General features: G+C 44.9%; 1 protein-coding gene across 1 annotated transcript; it reads left to right on the top strand.

Annotated features, from left to right (window-relative positions):
- Positions 1–754: 754 nt before the first annotated feature.
- LOC115092545 (carbonyl reductase [NADPH] 1-like) lies at positions 755–9,237 on the top strand. Its single transcript, XM_029603494.1, has 3 exons — positions 755–1,138; positions 2,785–2,892; positions 8,465–9,237. Exons 1-3 carry the CDS (start codon positions 853–855, stop codon positions 8,899–8,901), a joined length of 831 nt encoding a protein of 276 aa, XP_029459354.1. The 5' UTR covers positions 755–852; the 3' UTR covers positions 8,902–9,237.
- Positions 9,238–13,992: the final 4,755 nt, after the last annotated feature.

The raw sequence follows: 13,992 nt of genomic DNA, 5'->3' as shown, positions 1-13,992 counted from the left end.
GGTGCACTTGTCTGCATGCACTTTTGCTGGGATAATTTGTAAAGTGGATTTAGGCACAGAAATGGGCTTTGAAAATTGGTATAGGTGAATGCATATTTTTGCTGGTGTGATGTTACACAATTACCCCCTCCTATAACAGTAGCTGTCAGGTTCAAAGAAAAACTTACAGGAAAGCAGAGCCAAAAGGTGGGCAGCCTTGCATTTGTTGTCATAACTGTTCTAGCACTGGGAGTCCCCATGGGTTTTCGGTGGCCGGGCATTAACCATTGCAATTCGCTCAGCTTTTCAATTTCTGCTAAAAGGCCAAGAAGGGACCCCCCTCAGTTTATAGCCCAACCGAACAAGTAGCACCAGGATGCAGCTTAACCTCTGGGTACTTAACTAAAGAACTTGCTTAGGATTTTTGCCTTATGTAGGCCTCCCTCTTGCTGGCCCTTTTTTAATTCCCCTTTGGTTTTATATCCCACTCTTACCTACTGTGGTAATTTTCTAAATAAGAAAAAGGTACCAGGCTTGGGTCCAGCAGCAGCCTCCCGCGTCCACTTTAAGTTCCAAAAGGGTCTGGGTTGGCGACCTGGCAGAAAATCACCACAAAGGAGGTTTTATCTTCTTGACTTTTTACGCCAAATGGAAATGAAAGGAATGCAGGATCACCGAATTGCATAATTGTAAAGGAGGTAAAGGGTTAACTGTCCCTGCCTGCAGCGCCTGTTTACAGGAAATTAGCATAAGTGGGAGGACCGAGGAAAGAGTTTGGAAGTCAGTGGCTGGTGAGCAGCGGATCAGGCTTCAGACGCAGCTGGCTCCCTTCTGCCCGCCCAACGCTTGTCCTTCTCTCTTAGTAGCCCAAGCATGGCCAGCGGGCGCGTAGCGGTGGTGACCGGGGGTAATAAAGGCATCGGGTTGGCGATCGTGCGGGCTCTGTGCAAGCAGTTTACCGGGGACGTGTACCTGACAGCCCGGGACCCCAAGCTGGGGGAGGCAGCGGTAAAAGAGCTTCAAGGAGAAGGTTTGAAACCTCTGTGCCACCAGCTGGACATCACGGACCTGCAGAGCATCAGGAACCTCCGGGATTTCCTGCAGCGGGAGTACGGGGGCATAGACGTGCTCATCAACAACGCAGGGATTGCCTTCAAAGGTGAGGCGGTAATGCTAGCAAGGGGTTTAAGAATCCCCTAAAAGTAGGTCAAAAGAGACGGCAAACATCTGCCCCGCCCCCAGTCAGTTTGCTTGCATGCACATTGAATGTGTGTTTTTTACCCAAGGATTTAATTTCCTGCAGTTTCGGGAAGGGAAAATAATTGCACAAATTCTTGGGTTGAGCAGGATCTGGCAAAGGTCACTCTGCTTCTCGTACAATTATTTTTGTTTGCATTGTTTTTTTACTCTTTGTGAATGTGTAGGAAGTTAAATCTTTGGGAGGAGAAACATTGCGATATATCAAAATTGTGCCAGCAAAGTGACCTGCAGAATTTTTTGCCTTTGAACTTAAGTCATTATAATAAATATTCAGTATGGCAACGAGCTTAAGTTAAGTCCGAAGGAGATATTAGGCTTTGAAGCTTCCTTAAGCTCCTGTATAGCTGCTGCTATGACTGGAACTAAATTGAGGTACTGCTAGGTGCTAATATTTATTGGACTCCGATTCAGGCATGACAGGGATGGTAGGGACTGCTAAGGATTGAACTTGGTGGAGCAGAGTTTTAAAAATGGTATTGGGGGAAAGGCAGCCATCTTAATGTAAAGTGCACACCTTTTATTCTGAAAGAGTGAAAACAGAAAGCATCATCAGGACAAAAACAAAACAAAACAGAAAGGAGACTAAGTACAAAGCCCGAAATGTGTCTTGTTGAAGCGGCATGTGCCTTAATGCTATGCAATTGCCATGTGTTTACTGAAAGCAAGCTCTAATATTCAGTGGGGGACTCCTTCCCTTGCCACTGAGGGGGATCTCTTCAGCCAGGGGCACGATGGCTAGAAATCCAACCCTGCCGGTTGCCCTGGGGCCCCATTAGAAATCATGTCACGTGCTGCTTACCCGAGATGGTGGCGTTAAGTGTATGAGTAACTCTGGGGCTGATGCAGAATTACACGCACAATGTGCATCGATTTAATATATTCTAATGAGCTGGCGCGCTAAAAGGGACGCGCAGTGGATAATTTGCGCGGTCCTAGCACTTCCATGCCATCGAGCGCCCAGGAGAAGTGGCTGTGCGCCACTGTAGTTCCCCCTGCTTAGTATCGCAACAATATTAAGTAGGAGGACCCACAAACAAAACCTGTATTTTTGCTCTTCTGAGCGTGGCTTTGGGTGCCTCAAAATTTAACGCCAGCTGTGGGCTGGCGTTAATTTTTGAGCGTTAAAATTACTCCCAGGGTTTCAATTAGCACAAATTTGAAATTTGGCACTGCTGCTCACAAGCCTCCGACTTGTACCAGTTTAAGTCATGCATGTGTCTAATAAACAAATGGAAAGCTAAACATAGGAAATAGGAGAGCATACAGTGCAGAACGTGTGCTTTCTTCTCTGCATCATTTTTCTTCCCCTAGTGAGCATGATGCTGTTCGACCTAAGACTGTAACATTTGTGGGGCCTTTAATGAGGAGGGGAGGCAGCCGTGAAAAAGCTGAACAATCCGTTATAGTCAGATGTTGCACACCTTCTTAGCTAATCAGATTGTGGGCAATAAAGTACTGACCTATTTTATAATGCAGTTTTGCAGGATCTCTGCAGCGCCCTTATTGTGACTCCTTTTTTTTTTCTTCTCTCTTATATACTATAAGTTGATGACACCACTCCGTTCCCCACCCAAGCCGAGGTGACCTTGAAAACAAACTTTTTTGCTACCAGAGATGTCTGCAATGAGTTACTACCACTTATTAAACCCCACGGTAAGAACAGGATCCAGTTTGGAATCAGCATAAAAACAAATAAAGCCCAGTCTGAATCTGGCTGACCCGCCAAAGCATAGCAGGCCCTAAAAGGCCTTCTGATGATTGTTAAACTTCACAGTTTGGTAGTAATAGGTGGCCTGTCCTGCAGGCCTTGAATTTAAATAGCATTTCAAAAAATATTCAAACAAAAATGCTGGAGGCAGAGATAGTGGTGGCAGGTACCAGCACCAGGGCCAGTGCAAGGGGATTTGGCGTCCTAAACGAGCCTTCTCCCTTGCCACCAAACCCCGTACTCTGCCCCGACTCCTACCTCATTCTCGATCACGCCCGATGACTGTGGTTTCTTGGTCGCGAGCAGGTTGGGCACTGCTCGCGGCCCGCCAAATCTCCACTCCTCTTTGCCACTGCTTGCGGCCCCATATGGTTCGCACCCAGTGGAGCACCAAGGGTCTCTGGCGCCCGGGAGCTGATGCATTTGTGTGCCTCTCCAGCATCCCCCCCCGTAATCCTTCTTGTACTAATGCTTAAGGTCACAGAAAATCAGTGGCGTCGCTAGACCGAAGAATTTGGGGGGGGGGGGAGCCAACATGACATTTCTTCATCACACCCACCTCTATAGCATGGATCCTGCTTTAAAACTGGTTATAAAAAAAAAAGTATTAATAAAAAAAGTCCAAAGGGTCTTCTGCGTAATTTTAAAAAGCTGGCCAGTTTCATACTATAAAATTATTTGATAGCCTCATTCAACTAAGTCTAAATGGCTATGAGAGTGAAGTCTGGAATATATAGGAAGGGACAGAATGTCAATATAAATCCTGCACCTCCAGTTCTGTAACTCTGTGCATCCACTGAAATTCCCCCAAACAATGGAGCTTGGATGTTTCCCTTACAGCTCATCATACTAAAAGATATTTTCAAATGCTGGTGTCACCTCACAGTAACAGCAGCACAAACACCTTCCACTGCCAGACACATTGTGAACTAACACAAAACCCTGCAAAAAAGACACTCAAAATCTATACTGCAATCCCATCATAACATAACAGTAATAACCACCAAGGACTCAAACAACAATAACCCTACCTGTGAATAAGCAAGGGTAAATATTACACTGGGTCCTAGAATACCAATATACCACCTACTGAGGAAACAAAACAAACCCGATTGCTATAGATCCCTATACAGACACTACATGCTAGCAGAATCTCTCATCACGGTCACACACACAGAGCAGAGACAGACCCTCACCAAATACAGAATACAAAATAAAGGAGCACAAATTAGAAAAAACTGAAATGGAAACCCCAAGAAGCCAGACTCTGTGTATTAATAATGGAAAAACAGAACCACCATTCCTCATAAAACAATAAAATCAAGAAACTTAAAGCATCAGTTATAATAGTAAAATCATACTAATAAAAGAATATTTAAAACTACTGATAAATAGAATTTCTATTAATTAAAATTATATACTTTTTTACAATTTCCCAAACACCAATAAAATATTTCAAAACAGCACATATATCAAATAACACCCAATAATTAAAACTAATAAGGATTTTAAAAAGCCCCTGCTGTCCATACATGGGAGCTCTTGATTTCCAGTCACTCTGATTTTGCTATGATTAGGAGTTTATCCTCTCTCTCTCACACATACTCACATGTCCATTCTCTCTCACACATACACTAGCACATACATACACATTCATGCTCTTAAAGCCATCATAACCTCTCACTCTCACAGACACTGACACACTCTCTCCCCCTCAACACTCTTAACTCCCCTGGATTTTCTCATACACACTCATGCTCTCACTCTCACTGGCTCCCTCACATACACACAAACACACACACACACACCCAGGCAAGCTCCCAATCATTCTCACACAAACCCCCACACACAGGCAGACTCCCATTCATTTTCACACCACTCCCTCCCCATCTCCCAGGCATGCACACAGGGGCGGATTGGCCTATCGGGGGATCGGGCATCCCTCAGTGGGCCGATCGCTTCAGTCACATGGTCTGCCGTGTGCGGCCGTGACAGAGCCGCGCTCAGCAGACCACGTGATGTGTCCTCGGCCGGGGCGGCGAATACCCGAGCCGATCCGGCATCGTGAATCCGCCGCTGCATGCACATATTCATTCTCACACACGCAGACCTCCAGGCAGGCACCAATTCTCACACATACAAACCCCAGGCAGACTCCCATTCATACACATGCACACACTTTCTTTTGCCGGCAACTTCAGAGCCTCTCTCATTCCTCTGCTGCCACTGTCACTGCTGCTGCATGGCTATTGGGGAGGTGCTGATTGCTGCTACTGGCACTGAAGCCCATTCTGCTGCCTCCTCTGTGCAGGCCCCGTGGGCTTCCAGTTCCTCCATGCTAATCTCATACATTTTGAGATCCGCATAGAGAAAGTGCTCTCTTGCACATTCCCTAAAGATTACATTTGCCAATCAGTAAAAGTAATTTTTTTTTTTTTTACATTTGTTGTCTGATCTTAGTTTTCTAATCTGTTGGTCACAGGCTTTTTTTTCTACCTTCCCTTATTTTTTTGCCAATTCCTTTTATATTGTCTTTTTTTCTATTTCTTTTCTCTCCACCTGTCTTCTTCCCTCAAACACACAATCAGGTTCTCATTCTCACATTCTCTCTCTCTCTCACACACACACAGGCTCTCAATCTCATATGCTCTCTCTCATACAATCATTCATACACACAGTCTCTCACTGGTACATGCTGTCTCACTCTCTCACACACACACAGGCTCTCTCTCATAAAATCTTTCATACACAGTCTCTCACTGGCACATGCTGTCTGACTCTCTCACATACACATACACACACACACAGGCTCTCTCTCAGACAATCATTCATACACACAGTCTCTCACTGGCACATGCTGTCTGACTCTCTCACACACACATACACACACACACAGGCTCTCTCTCACTCCCACATGCTGTCTTGCTCAAGCACAGGCTCTCACTGTCACATGTTGTCTCTCTCACATGCTGTCTCTGCAAACATTCAGGTCTTCACTCCCATACAGTCTCTCAACTCACTCTCACACACAATCTCTCAACTCATCTCATGCACGCACACATACACACTCTTCAGGCCCTCAGCCTCTCTCTCACCTCTGGGCCTCCTCTTCACGGGTCGCCACAAGATGGGCTCTGCAGCGGCCCTGGTCTTCTCAGGCCGCCCACAATGTGAGATTCGCAGCGGCCCGTAAGCGCTGCTCCTCTTCTGCACGCGGCTGATGCTCCTCCTCCTTCCTGCCCGCGCAGCTCCGGCAACTTTTTTCTTCCCGGGCGGCGCAGGCAGGAAGGAAGAGGAGCACCTGCACGTTTAGATGTGACCTTTTTCTTCAGGCCGTGGTAACGTGAGATCCACCACGGCCCTGCCAATCCTCTTGCTGTATATATCCGGCACATCGGCACAGCAGTAGTTCACTGCACAGCCGCCAGTGGGATGAGGTCCACTGGCGGCTGCATGAGCCTTCATGTCGGCCATCAGCGGCTCGGCGCTCCCTAATGCTCGGCGCCCTAGGCGATCACCTAGTTCGCCTATTGCTTCCACCGGCCCTGACTAGCACCTTCACCAAGTTGAGCAACAGAGAATTTAATTTTGATCCCTGATAGGAAGATTGAAATAACTAATGAGAATGAGATTTGATGGAGAAAGAACCATAAGAGTGAGATAATTTGAAAACTGGGGAGGGAAGTTGGCAGTGCTGTTTTTTGGTGGGTGATAAAACACTTGATATCGGATGGACTGGCAGGTGAAGAAATAGGGTTTCCATAGGTAAACGAAAGCAAGGTGACATTGAAGTGAATCCAAGTTCAGCCCTGTTTATGCTGAGGTAGGGAAACGTCTTCTGGGGCTGGCAGTGGTCAAACTACAGAGCTATGAACTGGAAATGGAGGTTTACCTGGGTCAAGTCTCCTGCCTTCCCTGTACTCAAATGGAAAGTTTGCACTGGCAAAAACAAGAGCGTGGCCAGCGAGCCTTGGACTGACTATTGAGAAGAACCCACTTAATGGAAGGGTAAGAGAGAAAATGCCAGGTTTGATTTATATGAAACTACAGCATGTTTAACATGGTAATGGTGAGGATACAGGCTTGGCAGGCTAAAGCAATGTGAGCACAGGAAGAGGACAGTTGGCTAGAGGGGACCATCGCTTTTCTTTTCTACAGGTTTACCATGTTGAGTAGACTTAGATTCCTTCAGTGTAATCAGTGATGTGACTAAGAGTTGCAAATATAAGAACAGCTGTAGACCAGCCAGAATTTAATTGATTTGTCCTGAAGACGGAGCGTGGCGGGAAGAAGTGGAGAGACAAGAGGAGACCAGGAAATGAAGAAATGCTCAGAGGATCAGCAAAGGTAGTGGGGGTAGAGAAAAAGGCAAGAGGAATATAGGGTTTGATTTATAAAGGGTTTGCTCCCATTTGGTGCCTATGGGAAAATGCCTCCACACATTAGGTCCCCTGGTGAGTATGGACACTGAAAGGGATCTTTACTGCTTTTCACTGTTCCATTAGGTTAGCAACTGTCGTGTTCCTCTCCCAGGGCAGGGGGCCAAATATAGTTTTCTGTCACTGGGTTTGGATCCTGCTGGTCTGGCAGTGGAAAACAGTGATGTGCGCAGTAGCTAAAGAAATGTGCTTGGCTTGCCTTTCATTTGTACCTCCTCTGGTCTGGAAGTAGCAAGGGTAAGAGATAAATCTGGTAGTAACAGGGCCTGTTCAGGTTGGGGAATTCACAAGGAGGTCAAATAGTTCAGGTTCCAAAGCAAGGTACCTCTGTGATCAGGGCAGAGGTAACATATGAGTTCTGAGCGGATGGCTTCAAGTTGCTGGAAATGTTTGGAAAGTCAGAGGGCCAACCCTGTCCTTTCTGAGCATATTTATTTATTTTTTTATTTATAAAATCTTGTACCCCACCACCTCCAATACAATTGCTCAGGGTGGTTTATATACATACATACATAATAAAATACTTGCATACAATTAAACTAGATAATAAACTACACTAAAATTCACATAAAAGCACCCTGAAACAAGTCATCAGACTCGCTGTGGAGTCACTTCCCTTGCTTTCAACAGTGCCCTCTGGTTGTTGAGAGGTTTGAGCTCCGGTCTGATCCCAGCAGGCCTCCAAGATCCACCAGAGTCTGGTTCCTGACACTAACCCAAAGCTACTACAAGTGAAAAACATGACAGTCACTTCACAATGTAGAACACATGACAACAACTAGATTAGACATCACTGTAGAGGCAGGAGGTGGGACATTTGAAGATCATAGTTTGGCGACACTGGATTTGCTTGATGAGTTTTATAAGATTGTCATTGTTGTTGAGTGGATCCTCAGCAGGAAAAGGGCCAGGAATGAGGGGTAACTGGGCTATCATCTCTCTTTGATCAGAGATTTAAAAAAAAAAAAAAAAAAGTCTTTTATTCTGCTCAGTGAACAAAACTTCTAATAATAATTTGTGTTCTTGTTATTACCGTGTTGAAGTACGATGCACAGGATCCATGTTTTCATTCTTGTAGGAAGAGTGGTGAATGTCTCCAGCATGGTTAGTGTAAGAGCTCTCTCGGGCTGCAGCCCCGACCTGCAGAAGAAGTTCCGCAGTGAGACCATCACCGAGGAGGAGCTCACGACGCTCATGGAGAAGTTTATTAAAGACACAAAAGATGGGGTGCACAGCCAAGAGGGCTGGCCCAATACTGCTTATGGCGTTTCCAAAATTGGGGTGACCGTCTTGTCCAGGATTCAAGCAAGAAAGTTAAATGAGAACAGGAAAGGAGAGGGGATTCTCCTCAATGCCTGCTGTCCAGGATGGGTGAGGACAGACATGGCAGGTCCTAAGGCTACCAAGTCTCCAGATGAGGGAGCAGAGACCCCGGTGTATTTGGCCCTATTACCAGTTAATGCTGATGGGCCTCATGGCCAATTTGTTAGTGATAAAACTGTTAAAACCTGGTAAAGCAGCCTCCTGTATGTAATTATTCAAATGAGCACATTGCTTGGATCAGAAATTCCCACATACAACATGAACATAAAAGAAAATGGGCTGAATTCTGAATATCTATTCACAGGAGACTTAGGTTTTCTATTGAAAGATTTGGAACGAGGCCTTATTCTTTACCTGGAATTTATTTCCCCCCTTGAACTGGGCGTTCACAACTTTTGGTTCCCCTATTTTCCTGACCCTGAGTAATCCACAAGCATCCTGCCTAATAAAGTGAGCAAATTGATGATGTTCCAAATCGAGAAGCATTGTTAACCGCAACTTTGATTAATAAAAATGATTGAGGTGTAAGTCTGAGAGATATTAATGTGTTTGTTTGGGTTTGAGTGTTTCTGACATTATTCATTCGGTACACACTCAATTTGTACCTGTACATAAAGGCACAGTGGATTCTGCCTGGAGGTTGGACTAGAGGACTTCTTGAGGTCCCTTTTGATCCTAAATCTAAGATACAGTGCACAGGAATCACTATCAAATAGATACGAAATCAAGGGTGGTATACAAGGAACTACACCCCAATGTTCCACCTTGGGTGTTCTTTACTATTATGTTTATAACAGATATCAGAGACACAGTAGATGTCAAATACATTGTCTTGATTGTAGATAGTTAAAACAATAAATTCCACCAGAAAAGAAATCCTAATCTGCTCTTAAATCCGCGGATGACAGAGATGGAAATAGTTGAGTGTTGCATTATACCCAATTTGTCCCACAGACTGGCAGCATTGATTAAAAAATATTGGAATATTATGTCTATGCATTCTATATTATCCGCAAAACCATTGACATCTTATATGAGGGGGTTGCAATATCAGGGGCAAGGTACTACGAGCAGCTTTAACATTGATTCAGTCAGCCGTTGACCAGGAGCCTGCAGATCACTATTCCTGTGCTTCTTGTGATTCATGCAATTCAACCTTATGGGAGAAGAATGGAACCACACGTTTTTGGAATATTGTATTTCAATCAAACATCACATAGATTGCATCTCACAACAGGTAATTTATGTCATCCAGTGTAACTATCACCTTATTTATATCAGGCACACTAAATATATTGTTTGATAGAGCACAGGAGTTGTCTCAGTACAAATATGGTGCAGGCTCCGATGGTCCAATAATATCTATCATGGCAACATTTTTTCAGTCCATTATTGACCACTAGATACAATCCACTTCGAGGAGAGGAGATTGAGAAGGGCTTTTGAATAAATACGAGCAATTTTGTATACACACTCTTACAGGTGTTTCATCGTATGAACTCCATGAAGAAACTGAGTGGCACACACATTTGATTTTCATTGTCCTTTAATTTTTAATAGGAGATAGTTCAAACTCCAGTCTTTATTCAGTTTATGTTTTATTTATTTTTTTGTCAATGTTACTTCATAAATAAAAGTATGGAGGGAATAAATGACAGACTGAAATCAATTCTATTCAAAAGTCTTGCATGTTTGGATTTTCCTCTAATGAGAAAAGTGGGTTTTGGTACCTTTATGACATTTTCCAAGGTCTCCTTTCCATTTTATATTTCTTTTCTCCTGTCTTCTTCCCTTCATTTCCTCTGTCTGTGATCTTTCCCTTTCATCTTTTTTCTCCATTTCTTCTTCTCTATCCACAAGGCTAGATTTCACCTTTCCTTCTCCCCGATTCTCACCCTCCAGTCCTCAATCTCCCTCTTGTCACCTCTCATTTAAAAGCTTTCCATCCCCCATTCACTTCCTCAGCACTCACATTCCTCTTCTCTCCCTCCTATTTCCCCATTCATCTACTACCTAATCCCCCATTCTCAACATCTGAACTCATGGCCGCATTTAGGCATAGGCAACAAAGGCACATGCCTTAGGTGCCAAATCTGGAAGATACCCCAAAACTGGACCTTCTCCTGCTGTTTTTGTTTTCTAGGGGGAGGGAAAGAGGGAATCACCTGCTCTGTCCTCTGCCTATGGGTACCATCATTTTAAATCTGGCCGTCTCTCCTCCCCCTCTTCCAATCCCTCATCTAGCTTCCTCTCCCTCTCGTCCCTTCTTCAGCCCAAGCTCCTTTCCTATCACTCATCTATCTAACTTCCAATTCCCCCTTGCACCTCCTCCTCAGCTCCCCCATTTCCACCCTCTCTCACCCCCCTTCACAGACCCATCCAGTGCTCCTACCATGTGACAGGGGCCGGTCAATGGCAGGGATACCCTGTCACATGGTAAGGGCAAAGGGCCATCGACGCCATTTTTATTAGCGCAGTTGATGGCCTGAGAGCAGGAGATTGCTCCCCGTGCCCCCACTGGACCACCAGGTAATTTTAAAACATTTTTGGGGGGGGGGGTCAGGAGCATGGGGGAAGCTAAGGGGTCGGTTTTTAAGGGTCGGGGTGGGTTTTTTGTTTATTGGATCGAGCGCAGCCGATAAACAAAAACCCAATCAGGCCGGATGATAAAAATTTTAAGATTTGAATCGGAACCGGAACCGATCAGATTCCGGTTCCGATTCACATCTCTAGTGCTCAGTCTTTTCTGCAGGGTTTTACGTTTCTGGCAGTGGAAGGATGTTGTGTCGCTGTTATTGAGGTGAGACCAGAACTGGAATATATTTTTTTTTGTACGGTGAATTATAAGAAGAAATATTCTAGCTCTGCTTAGCACTTGTTGCTGGGCAAATTTTTGAGGATGCAGGTGGGTTACAGAACTAAGAGGCAAAGTTTATTTTGGGGCTGCTGCGTACAGCTTAGGGTACAATTGGATGCGTGTTTTGGTCATGTGTCCATAACCCCAGATCCGACACGGGGATTAGTGCTTCCAAAATGCGAGTCCAAATCACTGCTTAACTAATAGCGCTCATCACATGTAAATTTATGAGATGAGGCTATTAGCTAATCCTCGTGATCGAATATATTTTCCACACGGCCAATGCACTCTTGCAACGTGGCAAATTTTATGCCAGCCCAGGGTTGGCGTAAAGGTATGCCACGCTCAAGGGCGCATTGAAAAAAAAAAGAAAAATCCTGCTGTCTGTGATTCCTCATAGTATCGTCATAACACTAAGTAGAAGGAACCAAATAAAGCAGTATTTAATTAAAAAAAAAAAAAGCTTTCGATGCTCAATACACAAAGATGCATGGTCCAGGCCATATATCTTCTGCGTGTCTATGCCAGTAGTGGGAGAACACGGGCGCTTGTAGACTGAGCATCCTTTTTCCCAACCCCCTTGAAAGACACCTCTCCTGTGCGCCTGATTCAGAGGAGATGCTAGGGATGCACATTTGCCCCCACCGCCTCTTTTTAGTGTGACCTCCTCATTTAAATATTGAAGCACGCACCCAGGAGAGGTGGCTGGGCGCATTAGTAAAACCGGCACTCAACACTCAGCGCCCGTTTTCTGTGCACAATTATTGCATCGGCCCCATTGAGATTATGCCTCATTCTGTTTAAACTCCAGACTTCACTCCCATATAAAACTGATTGAATGATGCTATCAATAATTGTAATGCTAGATTTACTGTGTGGTTGAAACTGGCCTGGAGTTTCTTTATTAAATAGAAAGGCCCTTAGAACTTTTTCTGTTAGTGTCTTTTTTAGCTAATTTAAAGGTCGGGAGCCTAAATCAGCGGCCTTCGCGGATGACCTCCTGCTACACTTGGCGAATCTGGCTAGGTCTTTGCCACTTGCTCTGCAGATTATTCAGACATATGGTCGACATGCCGGTTTAAAACTTAACTTAGATAAATCGGAGGCCTTACCGATAGGGGCCACGGTTCACGCAAGCTGGGTTGGGGACTTTCCCTTGAGGTGGGCTTCCAGGAAAATTAAGTATTTGGGGATTTGGCTGCCTAATGATATTCAGGAGTTGTATGAGGTTAACATACCTGTCTTGCAAGTTAAAACTTACACATCACTGTTGTCTTGGAGACATTTGCCGCTCTCCCTAATTGGTCGTATTCATTTGTTAAAAATGACTGTGCTTCCTCGTTGGTTATTTGTTTTAAGTGTTCTCCCAATACTGTTGAAAAGATCTACCTTGCTGCACTATCAACAGTCTGTGACCAAATTCCTCTGGGGCGGCAAGAAACCGAGACTTGCGAATAGACACTTGATGCGCCCCGTTAAGGCAAGAGGCTTTGGCCTCCCAGATCTAAAAGTCTATGGACATGCCGTTAACCTTTGCCATATTGGAGATTGGCTTTTGGACACTGACTTTTTCTCTGACACACGGCTTGAAGCCCAGCTCCTGGCTCCAATATCTCCTAGATATGCTTTACATAATACGGGAGCTATGTTGCCTACAGGAATCAGCTCTGGACTATTATTGCGCCAATTCTCTTTGCCGACAGAGACATCACCTTATTTATCCTTGCGGGGCAATACAGCATTTCCAGCTGGAATGGGCATGTCTCGATTCCTACTGTGGGAGCAGAAGAATCTGAAATGTGTAGACCAACTGTTCCAGGCGGATGGCTCAATGTTGGACTTTCCCACTCTTTGCCGAACATTTGGACTCTCTCATTCTGACTACTTCCAATTTTATCAAGCGTGCCATTACCTCCGTACTCAACGAGACCTGGATATCACTAATCCCAAGTGGTCCTTCTTACAGGAATGGTTCGACGCCGATCAGCCCAGGAAACACTTTATTTCTTTTTATTATAAATATCTGGAATCTCGCCATAAACCTTGGACTACAGATAGCATACGTCTCAAGTGGCAGATGGAACTCTCCCAAGTCATTCCACCAGCTAGGTTCAAGAAAGCTGTATTACTCACTCCTCAGGTGACTATTAATACTGTGTTGCGAGAAACTCGCTACAAGATTCTGTATCGGATGTGCATATAACATCAGGCCTGTTAAGGCGGGGATTGCATCCACTGAGGTCTGTATTAAGTGCCAAGCCCCAGGAGCTCACTTGAGTCACGCTCTCTGGAAATGCCCTAATATACAGAGGTTCTGGAAACAGGTATACCGTTATCTCAGAACCGCTCTTTCCATGGTGATTCCTTATTCTCCACTAGTGGTGCTGTTTGGCATATTCCCTCCGACTTATCAGGGTCCAGCCATA

This window comes from Rhinatrema bivittatum, chromosome 5 (genome assembly GCF_901001135.1).
Source record: "Rhinatrema bivittatum chromosome 5, aRhiBiv1.1, whole genome shotgun sequence".
NCBI lineage: Eukaryota > Metazoa > Chordata > Amphibia > Gymnophiona > Rhinatrematidae > Rhinatrema > Rhinatrema bivittatum.
This window is presented reverse-complemented; position numbering and strand designations above follow the sequence as displayed.

Bases quoted from the DNA above. Each gene is read 5' to 3' on its own strand.
- LOC115092545 (XM_029603494.1), top strand. From the start codon at position 853: ATGGCCAGCGGGCGCGTAGCGGTGGTGACCGGGGGTAATAAAGGCATC. The intron at 1,139-2,784 runs GTGAGGCGGTAA...ATATACTATAAG, and splicing joins CGCAGGGATTGCCTTCAAAG to TTGATGACACCACTCCGTTC. The intron at 2,893-8,464 runs GTAAGAACAGGA...TCATTCTTGTAG, and splicing joins ACCACTTATTAAACCCCACG to GAAGAGTGGTGAATGTCTCC.